This window comes from Anabrus simplex, chromosome 8 (assembly GCF_040414725.1).
Source record: "Anabrus simplex isolate iqAnaSimp1 chromosome 8, ASM4041472v1, whole genome shotgun sequence".
NCBI classification, from domain to species: domain Eukaryota; kingdom Metazoa; phylum Arthropoda; class Insecta; order Orthoptera; family Tettigoniidae; genus Anabrus; species Anabrus simplex.
The window spans coordinates 145,546,816-145,568,469 of record NC_090272.1 but is presented as its reverse complement, the minus strand read 5'-3'; the positions used below and the strand labels follow the sequence as shown (position 1 = coordinate 145,568,469).

General features: G+C 40.3%; 1 protein-coding gene across 1 annotated transcript in view; it reads left to right on the top strand.

Annotated features, from left to right (window-relative positions):
• Positions 1–11,323: 11,323 nt before the first annotated feature.
• Positions 11,324–21,654, top strand: part of Pask (PAS kinase) — a 453,665-nt gene continuing 443,334 nt past the window's right edge. The window contains exons 1-2 of the mRNA XM_068229079.1: positions 11,324–11,337; positions 12,296–12,453. Of these exons, the coding sequence (XP_068085180.1) occupies positions 11,324–11,337; positions 12,296–12,453 (172 nt within the window). The remainder of the gene's footprint in view (positions 11,338–12,295; positions 12,454–21,654) is intronic.

The following is a 21,654-nucleotide window of genomic DNA, read 5'->3' as shown; positions in this document are numbered from 1 at the left end:
TGTAAGGCGGCAACTTTCTCCCGTCAGCTGTAATGGCTAGCATTGCCGTGCATCGCAACTTCTCACTACCGCTGGTTTTCATTAATACACTCCGTGATCCTTTTAGCGCAATAGTGCTGTTGCGAGGCATATCAAAAAAGATTGGAGTCTGATCGGCATTACCGATTTGAGAAAGCAAGTACGAAGTTTCCTTGCGCAAACGTATGACAAATCGGTGAAAATTTACAATCTTGTCCGTGTAATCAGCAGGCAGCTTTTGGCTTAGTGTTGTTCTCCTTTGCACTGACAGATTGTGTCGTCGCATGAACCCCTTAATCCACCCACGAGTTGCCTTAAACTGAGTTACCGGTATGTTGTGTTTGCACGCTACCTCCTGTCCCTTAATTTGTAACATTTCATATGATACACTGCAGCCATTGTTACGTATTTCACTGACGTACCTAAACACTTCTTCGTCAATTATAGGAAACTTCCCTGTTTTAGGACCTCTAAACGCGCGTCTAGAAGGGTTTGTGCTTTTTAGCTTGTTTTTTACTTTCCGCCAGTCACGCACCAACTTTTCACTCACTGAAAATTTTCTTTCTGCAGCTCTGTTCCCGTGCTGTTCAGCGAAGGCAATTATGCTTAGCTTGAAGCCCGCAGAATAGTTTCTATATTTACCCATAATCGCTTATAAATGCTTCACTCGTTAATGTTTTGCTATATAAATGACTATTAAAACAAATTATTTCTGCAAACACCCCAAACACAAATTAAAAACTTAAATTCTCACGCACACATGTCTACAGTAATCACGTAAATCTGAAACAAATAAATGCATCTGTGATCTGTCCATTCCAGAGAAGCCAATACTGTTAGGCAGCAAGGAAGCATGCAGTAATTTATCAGTTTAGCTCGTTGGTTGCGACACACTACTGCGCTTGCGCAAAGCTCGCAAACCGGAGCTCTAGCTAGCGCGGTGTAGATCTACTGTATAGTTGACTGTATTCCGAGACGTCAGTAACAAACATTCATTTTTTCCAATTTCTTTTAAACATACGGTAATTAGGTTAATATTTCTTCCCAGTTATTGATGATTTTACATTACATTACTGACAAGTTTATAAAATAAAACTTTAATAGCATTGGATAATAATTATCTTGACTGCTTGGATAAAAGTTTTCATCCCATGCCCGGACACTTATGACGTAGTAGTAAGATAAGAGTCTAGCGATGACAACTGAGACATCGTAAATAATTCGGCTGACCGTGAGCTGAATAATTCCGTGGAAATCTGCGTTATCGTCTTGGATTTCACTTTGTGCGCAATAACACAGGAGCCGGCCCCATGGTGTAGGGGCTAGCATGCTTGCCTCTTACACGGAGGCCTCGGGTTCAATTCACGGCCAGGTCAGGGAATTTTACCTGTATCTGAGGGCTGGTTCGAGGTCCACTCAACCTACCTACCCGGTATTTCCTGGCGACGTTGCCGATAAGCGATAACTTACAGCCTTAAGTATTTCAAATGGGAACTCATAATATGTAGGTGGTGAATAAATAGTACACTGTTTTGCGACCATGTTGTCAAACTGCCGATAGCCTACCGGTAAGCCATGCGTCGTACATATACCGGTATTATTTATTTATACGTTGTGCAACATGTCGCAAACGTGACTGTGTTGCCAAATTGCCCATAAACCATACACGTATTTAAATTGCGCATTCATGTGCAACTTACGTTGCAGTTCCATTTACCTTTTAACCAGATTAGTGAACAAAATTTGGACGTGCGACGATTATGTAATTAAAGGTTTAAAGTCCGATTTTTGTATTGAAAATAAAGGATGCGACGATTACGTGGTGGAGACGATTATGCCGCGAAATACGGTATTAAGAGCTCAGATGGAAAGCCACTTCTACGGAAAGAAGACAAAGCAGAAAGATGGAAGGAGCATATCCAACAGTTGTATGAAGGTAAAAATGTAGATAATTTGGTTCTGGAACATTAAGAGGCTGTTGATGCTGATGAAATGGGAGACCCAATTTTGAGGTCAGAGTTTGACAGAGCTGTGAGTGACCTCAATAGGAACAAGGCACCTGGAATTGATGACATTCCCTCTGAATTACTGACTGCCTTAGGAGAAACCAGCATGGCAAGGTTATTTCATTTAGTGTGCAAGATGTATGAGACAGGAGAAGTCCCATCCGATTTTCGGAAGAATGTTGATATACCTATTCCCAAGAAAGCCGGTGCTGACAGGTGTGAAAACTACCGCACCATTAGTTTAGTATCTCATGCCTGCAAAATTTTAACACGTATTATTTACAGAAGAATGGAAAAACAAGTTGAAGCTGAGTTGGGAGAAGATCAATTTGGCTTCAGAAGAAATGTAGGAACACGTGAAGCAATCCTGACGTTACGCCTGATCTTAGAGGATCGAATCAAGAAGGACAAGCCCACGTACATGGCATTCGTAGATCTAGAAAAGGCATACGATAATGTTGATTGGACCAAGCTATTTATGATTCTGAAGATGATATGGATCAGATACCGAGAACGAAGAATTATCTACAATCTGTATAAAAATCAGTCTGCAGTGATAAGAATCAAGGGCTTTGAAAAAGAAGCAGCAATCCAGAAAGGATTGAGGCAAGGCTGCAGTTTGTCCCCTCTCCTTTTCAGTGTTTACATAGAACAGGCAGTAAAGGAAATCAAAGAGAAATTTGGAAAGGGAATCACCCTCCATGGAGAGGAAATCAAAACCTTGAGATTTGCCGATGATATTGTTATTTTATCTGAGACTGCAGAAGATCTCGAGAAGTTGCTGAATGGTATGGATGAAGTCTTGGGTAAGGAGTAAAAGATGAAAATAAATAAGTCCAAAACAAAAGTAATGGAGTGCAGTCGAACGAAGGCAGGTGATGCAAGAAATATTAGATTAGGAAATGAAGTCTTAAAGGAAGTAGATGAATATTGTTACTTGGGTAGTAAAATAACTAACAATGGCAGAAGTAAGGAGGACATAAAATGCAGACTAGCACAAGCAAGGAAGAGCTTTCTTAAGAAAAGAAATTTGCTCACTTCAAACATTGATATCGGCATTAGAAAGATGTTTTTGAAGATTTTTGTGTGGAGCGTGGCATTGTATGGAAGTGAAACATGGACGATAACTAGCTCAGAAAGAAAGAGAATAGAAGCTTTTGAAATGTGGTGTTTTTTTTAAAAAGAATGCTGAAGGTGAGATGGATAGATCGAATCACGAATGAAGAGATACTGAATCGAATTGGTGAGAGGAGATCAATTTGGCTAAATTTGACGAGAAGAAGAGATAGAATGATAGGGCACATCTTAAGACACTCAGGACTTGTTCAGTTGGTTTTTGAAGGAAGTGTAGGTGGTAAGAACGGTAGGGGTAGACCAAGGTATGAATATGACAAGCAGATTAGAGCAGATATAGGATGCAATAGTTACGTAGAAATGAAAAGGTTAGCAGAGGATAGGTTGGCATGGAGAGCTGCATCAAACCAGTCTATGGACTGATGACTCAAACAACAACAACAACAACAACAACATCCTATGTGTCTCGTAATCTTTCTGTTTTAACTTTATGCTGTACAGTCACTTTCCATGACCTTTGTTATACCACCGCTCTGCACCCTTACGATATCTGCAGCTATAGTTCTGCCACCAACAATGCTGATTCTAATGGTCACATTTCTAACTCGGCTGTATTTCGGTAACATCTGGAAATTCATACGTCTATGGCATTATTTGAACTCTGTTAAGTTAAGTGTATGTCAACTGTATTCCACAAACAGGTGTCTGGCTGACAATTTTCTCTTTTAGTTAAAAGCCACGCAGTCGCTTTTCACGACCTTTGTTCCACTACCGCACTACGTTCCTCTGATATTTGCAGATGAAGTCCCACCATTAACTAAACACACTCTAATGCAGGGTTTCCCAACCTGGGGGCGTGGGCCTTTATTGGGGGGGCGGGGCGTGTGAACTGATTTCCAAATTAATTTTTTTAAACTCTAATATTACAGTTTTGTGTAATAAACATTTTTCGAATCTCTCCAAGAGATTGTCGCGCCAAGTCAATTGTTCAAAAGCATTGGTAATTGCCAACTGTCAGCACAAACCTCTGCGGAGCCACGAGGTTGGAGGTGAAACAAGGAATTTGCTGTGTTGTGAGGAGCAAAATGAAGCCTGAGAGCAGGTGCGGGAACAGGAGTGCTCAACGCCCGTTTAATTGCACACTCTGTGGACCTACTTGCGTGAAAGTAAACTGACCATATGCGACATGTTTCATCTCATCAACGATGTAGTAGTTGCTTTCATTTTCCAGTATTGTTGTTACATACTGTACAAGGTTTTTCTCATAAACAAAATATATTACATGAAGGAGGTACTCGTATAAATGTCGGTATTACATCAAATCGATCTAGTAGCGAGAACAAGAGGAGACGGCTAAATTTGAATACAGTAGAACCTCGATAATTCGAAATCGGTTAATTCAAAATCCCACCTAATTCGAAGAAGCTCTCGTTCCCGGAAACATGAGATACAGTTTTACATGTTATTTCAATTGTTTAATTAGAAATACGGATAATTCATAATTCGAAGTACAATGTCGGCCCCATTACTGAAACTCAGACTTTTAATTCAAAACTGCCTTTACATTTTAACACATTCTCGCCCATCATCTGAGCTGGCTATTTAAAGAGCTGGCCCAGCTATTTCAGCTGTTAGTGGCAGAGCAAACAACAACGAATTCTTTTCACAATAAGTTCCAAACTAAACAAGATATGGAAACAAAATTTTCCACATACCTTAATGAAGTCCTCTAGTATCTCTGTAGGCTGTGGTAGCTAATGTCACACTTTCCTGGGTGAATGAGAACACCACACTTTCCACAAAAATAGCGTGTTTCACTAATAATTTTATTTTTGAAGCACACTTTGCACCTTCTTGAAGGGAACTTTACTTTATTTGATGGTGGAAACTTGAAGAGAATATGCTCTTTTCTCTTCCCATCTAACCTAAATGGTGGATCCTTGGCCGGTGCCCTTTTTGGAGGCAAAATCGCGTGACGTTGACTTGGAGCTGATGAAGTAGATGGAGCTGAGATGTCGGAGAGAGGTGACTGTACTTGTATGTCGGGTTCAGTTTTTTTCCTGGAGCAAGTTCCTAACTACTGTCTGCATGAAATTCAGAAATGTTTTTTATTTTTGAGGATTTGAGTTCTGGAAGAGCCGAAATGCGTTAAAAAGTGAGCAGTACAGTAAATAAAAAAACACCTTTTTCGGCCACTTTATGGTTTTCCTCATGAAAGGATAGAGCGCCAAGTACTGGTCTGCAGTATCAACACCATGCATGTGTTGATTATAGTCGGTCACAGACTCTGGTTTCATTTGTATTTTTCCGGATTTCTTTGTTTCGACCATTTCTGCCGAATGGATGGTAGTCACCATAGTAATAACCTTTTTGTCTCTCCAAGAAACAAGCAATACATCCTCGTCCCTCCTGAAAGTCATTTCCCCCCGTTTGAGAATTGCCTGGTGTTCCTTTAGATCTTTTGGTACACCCCTATTTGACCGTATCGTTCCACATACAGCAGTGTTCTGTTCCCGTAATTGTTTCGCGAGTCCAACGCTATTGTAATAATTGTCCATATAGACTGTATACCCCTGGCCGAGATAATTTTCAAGCAGCTGAAAAACTGTGCTTTGTAAATTCGCACCACTTGCATCATATATCATGAGTTTACAGATGTACCCCGTGTTAGACTCGCAAACCATCCTCACTAAAATGCCATATTTTATTATTTTACCGGGGTTATATACGCGGAATCTTAGGCGCCCTCTCCAGGCTAGCATTCCTTCGTCCAGAGCAATTTTCTTTTTGGGGGTATAAAGCTCTGTAAATCTGTCCGAAAGTTTCTGTAAAATAGGTCTGATTTTATACAATCTGTCAGTGCTGTGCTCGTATTCGCTGCTGTCACTAAAGTGGAGAAATGAGAGGATACTTTCGAAGCAATTTCGTGACATTGTCTTTGAGAAAATAGGAGTGGAGAAAATTGGATCTTCTATCCAGTACATTCTGAGACATGGTTTACTAATAATGCCGGTAGTGAGCATCAAACCCAGGAACTGTCTCATTTCTGAAACAGTCACCGAACTCCACGTTTGAGCAAGAGAGTGTTTAGAGAAGGGGCGCGGCGCAGCACTGATTACATGACTCGCATACAGATTTGTTTGCTCGCATAGGTATTCGAGAAATTCAGCTGTGAGAAATAGATTTACAAATGACATCTCGTTAGTGTTTTGTGTTTCAGTATTTATACCTGGTTTAGCAGTAAATGGGATCGCAGGGGGGCGATATAAAGGCGAACATTCAGATACCGGTACTATGTTTTCTGTCACGTGTCCGGGAGAATCGTATTCACTGTCATCACTGTCACTTTCAATTTCACTTAGTTCAGGAATCAGTTCATCACCTGAGTCTTCATTGAAAAGGATGTCGGCAATTTCGTCAACACTTACATTGTCCCTACACGCCATGGTTGCACTTCAGAACGCGACTATACACACGCTTGTGCAATCAGAAACCAACTACGCAGCCAGCTGGGCCAGCGCTAGGCTACCTTCAGAAACAAAACAAAAAAAGTGCATTGGGAGGGAAAATCGCTGTGGCCATGTGGTTTCTGTTGAGTAGAAACATTCGTAAGGGTATTACCTTCGTCTCTCTCGCACATATTTGTGACCAAAATAGATCCCAGCTGCGTAGGAACGGCTGCAATTCAAGGTTGCGCTTATCCGGGCTAACTTGGATACGGTCCACAGCATGCTCACGCGCTATAGGCAATAACTCGGATACGGGCGTGAATGTGTTAAAACAATAGTATGTTACAGAGTAATTTCAATTCGAAATTTATCCGCTCCGCGTCATAATAGAAAGTGTGTTCCCGGAACGTGGAGGGGTAGCTTTCCGCACTTACACTCACTTCGGTGGGTCTACAGTGTGTTTCATGATTGCTAAGTTGAATGAAATTGGAATTCTTTTGTATTCAACCTTTTAAGGAACGCCGTAATATCACGCAACAGGCAGTGTGCGGGAAAACAGAATCCGCGAACACTGGTGATGCCGACAATTGACAAAAAAACGTGGCTCATATAATAAATTCGTAGGCACCGAACAATATTGTCATTGCCGGTGAAACTGCATTGCTTTATTTTAATGCGAGCCCAAACGGTCTTATGGTTTTAAAGGATATATTGCCAGCCGGGAAATCGTACAAGGGTGAGGGACGGGGGTCATAGTAGTGCGTTGTAATGCACATGGATGCAAGATACTTTATCCCCTCGTCATAGGAAAGTTCGATAAGCTTCAATGTGTTAAGGGCATCGGGCACTTTCCATGCCAGTACAAAGCATCTAAAAATGCAAACAGTACAGAAATCCAAAAAATAATGCATTTGCACAGGGGAACTGGCATAATTCATCCTCGTCTTTGAATTGTGCGATTTTTTTTTTTCTTTCGTTTACTTGAGGTTATGTTTGTCAGTGATTTATCGAAGTGCATTATTTGAACATTGTAAATGCACCTTGTTGGAGACATTTCGGAAATATTTTTTTCCATGGCATTTGAAAGGTTTAAACTGTGAATCGAGGTGATTGCAAGTATTAATGGGTCTTATAATACTTTGCGACGCGGCAAGGGTTGGTACCGGTACTTCTGAATTGCGAATTGGCGGTTAATTCGAAATCACGTAATTCGAAGTCCGATTTTTGAGTCCCAACGTCTTTGAATTAACGAGGTTTTACTGTAAATTTATTTAATATAACATGTTAGGCTTTCACGGCTAGCGTGAAATTCTGTGTAGGCCTACTGGTATTTCGGGCTACAACTAATTAATGTTTAATCACAGCAATTAACGAAACAGTGACATTTTCTCACCAAAGATCTTTACCGGCAATAAGTTATTACAGTCAGGAGTCGACATTAACTCTGAAGAACAAAGAATATCGGAATTTCATAAGCAACAAATGAAGTGGAAGTTCCTCCTTCCCTCTCACTCTGTGGCATATAGACTCGTTTTGTGGGTAGCTCGTCCTTGAATGCTCTGTTCCCACCCCTACACATTCATATTGTTCCCTTGCAGTCAAATTGGAGAGAGCGACATAGTACAACTGTCCCATCAGAGATGGCGCATTAATGGCCATAACAACACATCGCCGATAGACTATCAGTGGCCAGGCCCTTCGACTGTTGATTCTGTGCCTCGTATACTTTCGCAGTGGACGTGTCTTTCAAGTTGTTTATTGTGTCGATTTGTCGACAGTGGAATTATAAGAGAAGAAATGTTATTCTACCAATGTTTCAAAACAACTTCGAAAGCTTGTTATGTGTTTTCTGCCATCGATAGTTTTTTCCAAGAACATGGACTTTCCTGGGAAAATGTAGTGGGTGTTTGTACGGATGGTACACCTGCTATGATTGGGTCCCGTTCTGGGTTTCTCAAATTGGCCAAAGATAAAAATCCAGGTATCAAGGGAACCCACTGTATAATTCACAGGCAGGCTTTGGCGGCCAAACTTGCCCCAAGATTTTAATAACACACTAAAAGTTGCTATAAGAATTGTAAAATCTGTGAAGACAAGTTCTTTACAGACAACATTGTTTGAAGCCCTTTGTGTTGACCTTCAAGCCGATCACAAAACTCTCCTTTTCCACACAGAGGTTCGCTGGCTATCAAAAGGGAACTCCAATATTATGCTCATCAGAGCTTTCCTGGAAAAAATACAGTTATGGAAGCGCCGGCTTCAGTTGAACAACTTCTCATCCTTTCACCGCCTTAATGAAATTTTGCCGGAAAATGAACTTGATTGTAATAAACTTAAGGTGCAAATTCAGTCACATTTGGATTCACTGGCACAATAATTCAATTTCTACTTTCCTGATATCTCATCAGATGAATGGTCCTGGATGTTAACAAGAAATCCGTTTGCCATTGACATTGAAGCACTGCCAGCACAACTTCACGAAGAAGCCATAGATTTGAAGTGTGATTCAAAGCTAAAAGATGATTACAAAATATTAGGACTGGGCGAGTTTTGGGTAAACTGTCTTGCAGTGTATCCTGAAATAGCCAAAGTAGCATTGAGTGTCATTGTCCCATTTTCAACGACATATTTATGCGAGTCAGGATTTTCAACGCTGAGTGTCATAAAAGCAAAGCAGCGCTGTCGGCTTGATGTTGCAAGTGATCTCCGCTGTGCTCTGTCAAATATCAAACCAAACATACCGAATCTTACTAAGAGAAAACAGTGTCAACCCTCTCACTGACATTTGTTGACTAATTTATGGATTTATTGTAAAAGTGTGTTCTTTGTGTTTGTCCAACCCTTGTCCCATTTCCTTACGGAGTTGGGTAAGAGGTGAGATGAATCTCTCGTGGCATGTTTTTATGACTGGATGCCCTCCCTGATGTCAACCTCATCAGAGGAGTTAACGAGATGAAATGTATGACGTGATATATGATAGTAGGGAGAGGGTGAAACCCGGTGCCGGCACATAGCCTACTCCTGTTGAATAGCACCAAGGGATAAAGGCTTAACGTCCCCATCCGACGGACGAATCACCATCAACAGCGTCATTGCCCTCACTCCATATGAGCACTGTGGAGAGGTTTGGAATTTAATCCAGGCTTTTGGAACGCAATCTAGTGATTAGAAATTGTATACCACCACCTCCTCTACCCTGCCGGCCAACATTCTGATGGTGAAATTTTTTTCGACCAACGGGACTCGAACCGGCTAAGCTCGGTGTCAGACCGTTTAGACTTAAGCGCCCTAACGATCATGGCCACCAGGCGGGCTAAAAGTGTGTTCTTTGTATTGTGCTAAAATGAAGTTAGTATGTCATAGATATAAAGCGCGTACTTCATATTACTTTTTCATAAATACAGTAATTGAATAATGAAATAATTCATTATGGAGTGTCATTAGGTTAGGTCTATATCGTCCATGTCAGTTTATCGGCGAGGTTATAGAAGCGACGCGGGGGGCGGGAGATGACCACCCGTATCTGAAAAGGGGGCGTCAGCTGGCGAAGGTTGGAACCACTGTTCTAATGTATCACATTTGTAACTTGCCTGTATTTTAATCAGATGAAATGTATTCGTCGGCAACATTATTTTCACTTTGTTATATAGAACTACAGTAAATGTATTTAACAAAAATTAACATGTATAACACTGAATTATATACAAATGAGGTTTAATTAACATACAGTAGAACTCTTATTTAGCGTTTTTACAGGAAACTGGTTTTTTTAAACCTTAAATGGGGTTTACCTTAAATCAAAGTTTCAGCAGAAAGCACACCTTTTCCAGAAATCTTTGCCTGCATTAAAATAATGCACCATTACACAATATTTACACATCATCATCGACCATCTCCAGAGTCCCGGGTGTGGTGTACGAGCCCCCTCCATCTTTGTCCATGAACCACTGTTCTCTCATAATCTTCTCCCAATCTTATCTTCTGTCCATTTTCCTCTGGGTCTGCTCACTGGCCTTTTTCCTTTTACATCTCTTTGATATTCTCTTCTTGCAGTCCTGCTTACACTCATCCTTACATGGCCAAATCACTTCACTCTTGCTTTCTGAGTCCTTTGTAGTAGGGAGTGTCCTATTCCCACCTCCTCTCAGACATTTTCATTCCTGAACTTGTCCTTCCTGGTCTTCTGTATCATGGTGCGTAGGAACTTCATTTCTGCAACTTGCATTATTTACACAGTGACAGCAATAAAACGAGATGTGTTGCCTACACACAATACTGTAGTTACAACTTTATACTCTTTGTGCTGAAGATTCATTCCTCTGACGTTAAACTGCCCCTGCTATCTAAGCAAGAGACCTGTATTGCACCATAACTACCTTTGGCTGAGATTTTCTTGGAAAATAATTAATGCATGCTTGGTTACAGCCTAACAAATTTGTTTGTTTGGACTATCATCAGATTAACAGACCTATGCTATTTGTAGAACCCAGCTGAAAAATTGCTGAAGGCTGTAGTTGATGATCCTCACCACATGCACAGGGAAATGTGGTTGCTAGATGGTGGATCATTATCTCATACATCTTCATTGTACACTTATGCCTTTTAGCATTCAGTCTTCAAGCCTCTGTGAATTAACTAAGTGCTTCCATAATCCTCCATATGTAAGCTCTGAGGCTTCTTTTAGTTGCACACCTCTTGAAACTTGTTCTACCTCTATGTCTCGTGTTAAATTGTTTTCAATGTTATTTAGGAATATGTTTGCTATTATTCCTGATAATGGTGAGCCCAAGGTTTACCCTTCCTTTTGACAGTGAATGCAAAACTGGTTTAGTTTATGATTGTTCTTATAAAGTTATATTCGATTTTCCATAAAAGTTGGAAAAGATACCAAACTCTCACAAAAACATTAAAATTGGTATGAAAAGCAATGTATACACCACTGTAGATTGGGCTACGCCAACTTTTGTTGCTATTCTACTAAAATGCCTTTTGTGATGCAGAGCTACAATTACAGCAAGTTTTTCAGTTCCAATCTCCTGCTTCCGTCCCATTTGGAGGTCATATGGTATGCACCTGATCAGATACACAAACACACTGCTAGCTGCACACAGTGTACTGAAAACTAATGTGAACTGCTTGCTACACAGACAGCTGAAGGAATGAGGCCTATTCGAGTGGACACGTCTTGGGTAAAGACATGTCAGTGTTGTTGTGGTTACTCATCAGCGACCCTCCATGCGGAGAACCGGTCAAATACACAACAGAGTCGTTCCGTCTTTACATGTTTATGCTTGTTTTATTATCAGAACAGGGCTATGATAGATTATTTAAAACTACATCTGTGTTTTAACCACAAATCCAGATATTATGAAAATAACTCTCAAAAAATTGCGTAGAGACATCTGTTGGAGGACGATATAGCATGTACTGTGGGGAGACTTGCTGCCCAGGCCAGTGAACAGTGTTCATACAACTCACTGATCATGACACCTAGACAATTATATGAGTGGTGGTCGGAAAACATATGAATGGTGTTCAGAAAACATAACACTGTAATTTTTGTTATTTCTAACATGGAATATCATGAGGGTTCCTTCCTTTGTGAGCATCCTATAAGACTTGGTTTGTTGGTGGAAATGATAATTGTCTTTGAATAGTATTGTAGTAATAGTAGTACATTATTATTAGCAGAGAAGAAAGTTGGATAAATTGATGTGTATATAACTAGATATTTGTGTTGACTTCTAGGGGTGGTAAGCAGAAGCGAGCTTTAGCTCTTGGTTGGACCGGTTGGAGAGATTTCTCCTTCGAAGGCAACCAAAGTTTTCCACGTGTTTCAAGGTACAAATTAAGGAAAGAAATTGATCCTGGTCCTCTAATACAGACCAACATGGAGAGAATAAGAGGTTAGTGAGAGGATTAATTCACTTCAGATATTCAGTTGCACTATGATCTTTTTTTTAAATTATGTGAGGTGTGTGCATAGAATGTTAATGTGGTAACAGCTGAAATGAGAATTTTTGCATTCAAGTGAGTACACATACATCTTTTGAATAATTTGTCCTGTGATATTCTAAGTTAAAGCAATTTCCGTATATCAGGGACCTGGCTAATTTTTTTACATTTATGGTATTGCTACTTCCTCATTTTTAACACAGTAATTGACTTTTTCCATGACGTACATTTTACTGTTTTAAAATATTTCAGGTATTTTGAAATATTCCCAGAGATATTTATTTAATGGTGCCTTTTAAAATGACAGTGAAGCCTGAAAAATTTCAATTGTCTCTTAGTTGGCATTGTTGGTACCATCAATACCGACTTTGTTATTGCCGACTCTACTACTTGTTGTTATTTTGTTGTGTGTGTTATTTACACCTTTGTGCTGCAGAAAACTGGTATGCAATGAGGCACCACAATTATTTATTTAGCGTATGGCTTCTTCTTCTCCTTCTCCCTAGCGTTTTCCCGCTGGTGCAGGGTCCGCTGTTCTAATCTTGGCTCACCAGTGGTTATCATGTGGTCTGAAGTGTAGAGTCTTCATAGCAGCATTCACTGTCATGCCAGCACTGTTTTGGACGTCCGTGTGGTCGTTTCCCATTAATTTCAAAGGTGTGGGTGGAATTGGCAACTGTTTCAGGTGCAGCACACAGAATGTGACCATACCATTTATGACGATTTTCATGTGCCTTCTCAGTGATAAGCGCAATGCCCATTTCCTGGCGGACAGTGTCGTTTTTGACGTGATGCAGGTGTGTGATACCCATCGACCAACAGCATACGCATTTCCATGGTGTGTAATTGGCGCTCTGTAGCTTTGTCAGCTGGTCGACATTCAACACCGTATAAAGCAACAGGATGTACTAATATGTGGTATATTTTCACACCAGGCAAATGCTGGGGCTGTACCTTAATTAAGGCCACGGCCGCTTCCTTCCAACTCCTAGGACTTTCCTATCCCATCGTCGCCATAAGACCTATCTGTGTCGGTGCGACGTAAAGCAACTAGCAAAAAAAAAAAAAAAAAAAAAAAAAAAAAAAAAAAAAAAAAAAAAAAAAAAATGTGGTATAATTTGGACTTCAGATGTAGCGGGATCCTTCTATCGCAGAGTACGCCTGTGACTTCCATCCATCTCATACATGCTGCCTTTATCATACTTCGCACTTCATCACGTATCCCACGATCAGTCTGTGGGCGAAATCCTTGATACCTGAAGCTTACGGTCTTAGTTAAGTTGTCTCCATCAACTTGAATTATTTGAGCCGTTGCTTGGGATGGTTTCCTGGTATTCGGTCTTCTTTTTGTTCAGTCTAATAAGACCGTATTGTGAGAGATAGCTCTTCCAATCTTCAACGTGACGCTGCAATCCACTTCTGGTATCGGCTAGTCTGACATCATCTGCATGTAAGAATCCAAGAGACACCCCTCTGCAGGTCCCATGTAATTGTGTCCGTGACAAGAACAAAGAGCAATGGAGACAACGCGGAGCCTTGGTGTACACCGACTTTCACTGGAAAGCTCTCAGAGATGCTGACACAACTTGTTGTGTTCGTCTAAAGGATCTTGATCCAATTGATAAGCATTTCTGGTACACCAGGGTCACGAAGTGCATACCAGATCATGGAACATGATCGAAAGCCATTCCAAGATCAAGGAAGGCAATAAGCTGTGGCTGTTGTTTTTCTTGGTGCTTTTCAGTGAGCATTCTGGCAGTGAAGATGGTGTTTGTTGTTTCAGCACCAATGCTGATGATGTCGTGCAGTCTTCGATCGAGGATGCTCTAAAAAATCTTCATTGTGTGTGACTGGAGGCAAATTTGACAGTAATTGGAACATTCTGCTGGGTCACCATTTTGCTTAAAGATAGGCACTGTGATGCTTGTAGTCAATCACTGGGAATAGAAAAAGAGTCAACCATGGCATTGAAAAAGTTGGTCAACCAGTTGATCGTGGGTCCTTTTAATTTCTGCAACTTCTAGAAGTCTGCCGGAAGATCTGGTCGTTTCGCTTTTTGGTTCTTTATACTCCTGATGGCATTGGTGACTTCCTCTCTTGTGATGTGTGAGATAGGACCTGCTTTTGGTGGTAATTAAACTAGTCATGATGATGATGAAGTCTCTGGAGAATATTTTATGGAAATTTCTTCCAATGAACCTGACAACATTCCTCAGCCACCTGTCTACTTCATGGAACTTTTTGGACCTAAACATGCCCTTCCATCTGATTCTCCACCCATATCATTCTTCAATTTATTTTTCACTTTCTCTTTGCTAAACCTTATAGTCACAGAGACCAATCGCTACGCTGACTTAACTCCTTACCTGTAATGAACTGTCACCCAATACCCGATCTTGATGTTGGAGACACACCACAATTAATGAAATAAGGGCGTTCATTGCTGTCGTCCAGAATATAGGACTGATGAGAAAACCTACCATTGTTTCCTACTGGAAAACTGTAGACCATTTCGTTATCATTTGGTTTGGTGAAATATTCTCAAGGAATAGGTTTCAGCTTATTTTAAAAGTTTTTCGTTTAGTTGACAATAGTAAGCTTTCTTCTCCTGGCTCACCAAACTATGATCACTGTGCTCGATTCCATCCTCTTGTAGATCATGCTAATAGGCTGTTTAGACATCATTATACTTCTCACTAGCAACTATCCATAGACGAAAATTTAGTTTGAACTAAATGCCATACACAACCACTCCAATATATGCCAAATAAACACAATCACAAGTGGAGGATAAAATTTTTGATATTGTGTGATGCACTTAGTAAGTATTGTGTTGGTTTTTATACATACTGAGGAGTAAAATCTATTGAAGAAAAAAACAAAATGGACTGGCCTACACTGTAGTGATGGAACTTCTGTTTCTAGGGAATTATTTTTTTCTGTTTCTAGGGAATTATTTTATGAAAGGTTGTCACGTTTATGCAGATAATTATTTTATATCAATCCCCCTTGCAAAACATTTATATTCAATTGGAACATTAATTACCAGCACTGTATGAAGAAGCAGGACAGGACTATCATATGCTATGAAAAAGCCATTCAAATTAATTTGTAATGAATATTTCAGACAGGGGTCAATTTTACTAGTGGAATCTAAACAGAAAAAAATCTCAGAAAAATCAGGTGGTACTTATAAGTACACATAGAGCTCCAGTAGGAACAGAAGTGCCTGCAACTGCTAGAAACGGTTATCAACCCAAGAGGAAACCTAATTTTTATATGTTGGGCATTGATGCAGATGTCATGATGGTGTACTTTTATTTAGATGAATGTAGCGATAGGATGATGACGAGACTCCAGTTTGAAAATGGTATGAAAGATCTATTTCAGTTGTATGCCCCACAAACGGATTGCATAGATGAACATCTAGAGGGCATTTTAGAGGAAGTGGAGAGATAGATAGAAAATAAGGGAGTGCTACTGATGGGAGATCTAAATGCACAAGTAGGAATGGAAAGACAAGGAAAGGTAGATGTTGTAGGGCCCTTTGGATAAGGAGTGGTAAATCCAGAAGGCGAGTTGTTGAAATCCAGAAGGTGAGTTGTTGGTGGATTTTTGCATGAGGAACCAAATGATTGTTGGAAACACCTGGTTTAGGAAGAACAGTCAGTAGATTACAAGGTATGGTTGGGGAGACAGACGAACAAAGACCATGATTGATTATGTAATCATAAAGAAAGAACACCGGAACCTTTTAGATGTTACAGCCATGCCTGAAGAAGCCTTTGGTGTAGATCATAGAGTTGTGATAGGAAAATTGAAAGTGGGATTGAAAAACCTCCATTAAGTATGGAAGTTCAAGGAGAAAAGCATACAAGAAGAATTTCAAAGGGAAATAATACCCTTGGTACCCAGGACGGAGATGGGGAACGTTGAAGGTGAGTGGAAAAGATTTAAGGAAGTACTGGTTGGATGTGCAGAAAAAGTATGTGGTAGAACATCAGGAAATGTGAAAGACAAAGAGACTCACTGGTGGAATGATAGGGTAAAGATTAAATTGAAGGAAAAGAAAATGGCATGGAAAGCATGGAAAACATCTTAAGACCGAAGAGAGTAGAAAAAAAATATGTGGAGGCAACGAATTTTACCAAGGAAGTAGTGGAGGAAGAAAGGAGGAAAAGCTGGGCCTTATTCACACAGAAATTGAGAGATGATATATAGGGCAGCAGCAGCAAGAAATTACTATATGGTATCTTAAGAAGCAAAAAGAGAGGTCAAGTAAACACCATTTGTGGAGGATGAAGGCAGCATAATATTAACATACATACTTACATACATACATACATACATACATACATACATACATACATACATACATACGTTATCATTATAGACTGTTATGCCTTTCAGCGTTCAGTCTGCAAGCCTCTGAGAATTTACTAAACGTTGCCACAATCCTCGATTTGCAACTAGTGTTGTGGCCTCATTTAGTTTTATACCTCTTATCTTTAAATCGTTAGAAACCGAGTCTAACCATCGTCGTCTTGGTCTCCCTCTACTTCTCTTACACTCCATAGCAGAATCCATTATTCTCCTAGGTAACCTATCCTCCTCCATTCGCCTCACATAACCCCACCACTGAAACCGGTTTATGCGTACAGCTTCATCCATCGAGTTCATTCCTAAATTAGCCTTTATCTCCTCATTCTGAGTACCCTCCTACCATTGTTCCCACCTGTTTGTACCAGCAATCATTCTTGCTACTTTCATGTCTGTTACTTCTAACTTATGAATAAGATATCCTGAGTCCACCCAGCTTTTGCTCCCGTAAAGCAAAGTTGGTCTGAAAACAGACCGATGTAAAGATAGTTTTGTCTGGGAGCTGGCTTCCTTCTTACAGAATACTGCTGATCGCAACTGCGAGCTCACTGCATTAGCTTTACTACACCTTGACTCAATCTCATTTACTGTATTACCATCCTGGAAGAACACACAACCTAAATACTTGAAATAATCGACCTGTTCTAGCTCTGACATTCAATTCTGTTGAATTTCTTACCTACTGACATCAGTTTAGTCTTCGAGAGGCTAATTTTCATACCATACTCATTGCACCTCTTTTCAAGTTCCTAGATATTAGACTGCAGGCTTTCGGCACAATCTGCCATTAAGACTAAGTCGTCAGCATAGGCCAAACTGCTTACTACATTTCCACCTAACTGAATCCCTCCCTGCCATTTTATACCTTTCAGCAGATGATCCATGTAAACTACAAACAGCAAAGGTGAAAGATTACAGCCTTGTCTAACCCCTGTAAGTACCCTGAACCAAGAACTCATTCTACCATCAATTCTCACTGAAGCCCAATTGTCAACATAAATGCTTTTGATCGATTTTAATAATCTACCTTTAATTCCAGTGTCCCCCAGTATAGTGAACATCTTTTCCCTCGGTACCCTGTCATATGCTTTTTCTAGATCTATGAAACATAAACACAACTGCCTATTCCTCTCGTAGCATTTTTCAATTACCTGGCGCATACTGAAAATCTGATCCTGACAACCTCTCTGTGGTCTGAAACCACTCTGGTTTTCATCCAACTTCCTCTCAACGACTGATCGCACCCTCCCTTCCGAGATGCCAGTGAATACTTTGCCTGGTATACTAATCAGTGAGATACCTCGATAGTTGTTGCAATCCTTCCTGTTCCCTTGCTTATAGATAGGTGCAATTACTGCTTTTGTCCAATCAGAAGGTACCTTACCAACACTCCACGCTAATTTTACTACTCTTATGAAGCCATTTCATCCCTGCCTTCCCACTATACTTCACCATTTCAGGTCTAATTTAATCTATTCATGCTGCCTTATGACAATGGAGTTTATTTACTATCCATTCCACTTCCTCAAGCATAATTTCACCAACATCATTTTCCTCCTCCCCATGAGCTTGGCTGTTTGCAACACCACCATGATGATTTCCTTTTACATTGAGAAGATGTTCAAAATATTCCCTCCACCTCTCCAGTGATTCCCTGGGATCTATTATGAGTTCACGTGAATTACTCGAAACACTGTTCATTTCCTTTTTCCCTCCCTTCCTAAGATTCTTTATTACTGTCCAGAAAGGTTTCCCTGCTGCTTGACGTAGCCTTTCCAGATTATTACCAAAATCTTCCCATGACATCTTTTTGGATTGGACAACTATTTGTTTCGCTCTGTTTCTTTCATCTACGTACAAATCCTTGTCTGCCTCGGCCTTATTTGGAGCCATTTCTGATAAGCCTTCTTTCTACGTTTACAGGCTGCTCTCACTTCATCATTCCACCAAGATATTCGCCTTTTCCCATCTTTACACACAGTTGTTCCTAGGCATTCCTTTGCTGTTTCTACTACAGCATCCCTGTATGCCACCCATTCACTTTCTATATCCATGTACCTCTGTCTAATTCCCTTGCCCTGGAGATTTTCTACCCTTATTCGTTTGCAGACAGATTTCACTTTCTCTACCCTAGGCCGAGAGATACTTGGTTCACTACAGATCAGATAGTGGTCTGTATCATCGAAAAATCTGCGAAAAACTCGTACATTCCTAACAGATTTCGTGAATTCAAAGTCTGTTAAGATATAGTCTATTATGGATCTGGTACCCCTAGCCTCCCATGTGTAGCGGTGGATAACCATATGCTTGAAGAATGTATTCGTAACAGCTAAACCCATACTAGCACAGATGTCCAGCAAACGCTTCCATTCCCATTAGCTTCCATATCTTTCCCACATTTACCAATCACCCTTTCGTATCCTTCAGTTCTATTTCCAACTCTCGCATTGAAATCGCCCATTAGCACTATTCTATCCTCGCTGTTGACCCTGACCACGATGTCACTCAATGCTTCATAAAACTTGTCAACTTCATCCTCATCTGTACCCTCACATGGTGAATACACGAAGACAATTCTAGTCCTAATTCCTCCAACTGACAAATCTACCCACATCATTCGCTCATTTACGTGCCTAACAGAAACTGTGTTGCATGCAGTGGTATCAGGAATATTAACAAAGCCAGAAGAAATAAGAAATAGTTGGAGAGAGTATTTTCAGAATTTGCTGAACATAAGAACTGATGACAGTCATTCAATGGACCACCAGGAAAGGCAATTAGTTCATGAAGAAATTACAATGAATGAAATTGAAATGGCAGTAACAAAGATGAAGAATGGAAAAACTGCTAGAATAGATAAATTTCAGTGGAGATGATAAAAGCAGCTGGAGCTGTAGGCCTGCAGTGAACATATAGAGTTCTCAGGATTGTCTGGGAGAATAAGGAGGTACCTGCGGATTGGCAAAAAAGGAATAATCATCCCGATTTTCAAGAAAGGCAGTAAGAAAGTATTGAACTACAGGGGAATTACTCTAATATCCCATGTTGCTAAGATGATAAAGAAGATACTGGAAAGTGGGATTAGGTTGAGGGTTGAAAATCAGATACAGGAAAATCAGTTTGGTTTCAGAAGTGGAAGGTCAACAATAGAGCCCATTTTCATTAAAAGACAACTAATGGAAAAGCAGTTGGAGTACGGGAATGATATGGTGATGTCTTTAATTGACATTGAAAAGGCATAAGACAGTGTCCCCAGGACTAAAGTTTGGGACAGTCTGGTGCAAAAAGGAATTGGATTGGGATTAATAAAATTGATCATGGCAGTGTAAAAGGAATGTTGTAGTTGCGTGCAAACACAAGTTGGCAGGACAAGTTGGTTGGTTGAAAATAACTAGTGGGCTGAGACAGGGAAATGTTTTATCCCCAATCCTGTTTACAATTCTGATTTGGAGGGAAGAGGACATGAAGAAGATTCAAGAACAGTTGGATGTGGTGAATGGGAAAATCGAAGAATGTGGATCGAAAACGAGTGTAGAAAAGAGTAAAACTCTTGTTATGACTAGAGGGGAGAAACAAGGGAAAGGTCAGATTAGACTTGCAGACAAGCCCCTGGAAGTAATGGAGATGTTCACATACCTGGGGTATGAATTAATGGAGAATGCTTGACTGGATGCTGATATTAGTAAGAGGATTCAAGCTGGTAGCTGTTTCTATCATACAGGGTGTTTGAAAAATCACTCCCTAGTTTTAATGTGTCCTAGAATCTGTACAAAGTGACACACACTATTGTAGTTTGTGGTGTGTGATTCATCAACTCTCCAAGTTTGGCTCCCCTGCAGTTGGCAGGTCTGCTTGACTTGAGACGGCGCCAGTGCTGTTTGTTTCCTCTGTCCCTCAGTTCAGTCCAGGTGTGCGTGCAGTGCAGTGCAGGACTTAGAAATTCTGGAAAATAGTTTCATTCAGTATCATTTCGAGAATGGCATTAAATTCTTATTTGTTTATTTAGAAAACTGTAATGGAAAGAAAATGACTAGGCTCCAGTTCTACTCCAGTATAACTGAATCTCTGATTGCTTGAATGGTTTGAGAACAGACAATAATGAATATTTGTATATGTGGCGTAAAACTTGTCACCGGGCGAGTTGGCCGTGCGGTTAGGAGCGCGCGGCTGTGAGCTTGCATCCGGGAGATAGTGGGTTCAAATCCCACTGTCGGCAGCCCTGAAGATGGCTTTCCTTGGTTTCTCATTTTCACACCAGGTAAATGCCGGGACTGTACCTTAATTAAGGCTAAAGATGCTTCCTTCCAGCTCCTAGGCCTTTCCTATTCCATCGTCACCATAAGACCTATCTGTGTCGGTGCGACGTAAAGCCACAAGAAAAAAATTTTTGTTTCCAGGTAAATTAGAAAGATGGTGCATTGTATGTAGCTCTGCGCAACAAAGGAAGAGGTTGTGAACTATGTGTGTCAAGAGCGATAAAGGCCTGCATACTAAGTGTGTAGCTTTTCATAAATATATTTAAAGTTATTTTTATTGTCTGTATAGTTTCTGTTATTGATAGTGATAAGTTATCTTATCATTTTCCTTCTTTTTACTTGTGATATATACTTGAATTTGTATTTTTATTTTCTCGCTCAGAGTAATTACTTTGCAGAATTATGTTCAGAAATAAATTTTCTATCATCATGTAAATGCCAATCTCCGTGCGCCAGGAGTAGCGTGCCTGCCTCTCACCTGGAGGCCTCCGGTTCAATTCCTGGGCAGGTCAAGGA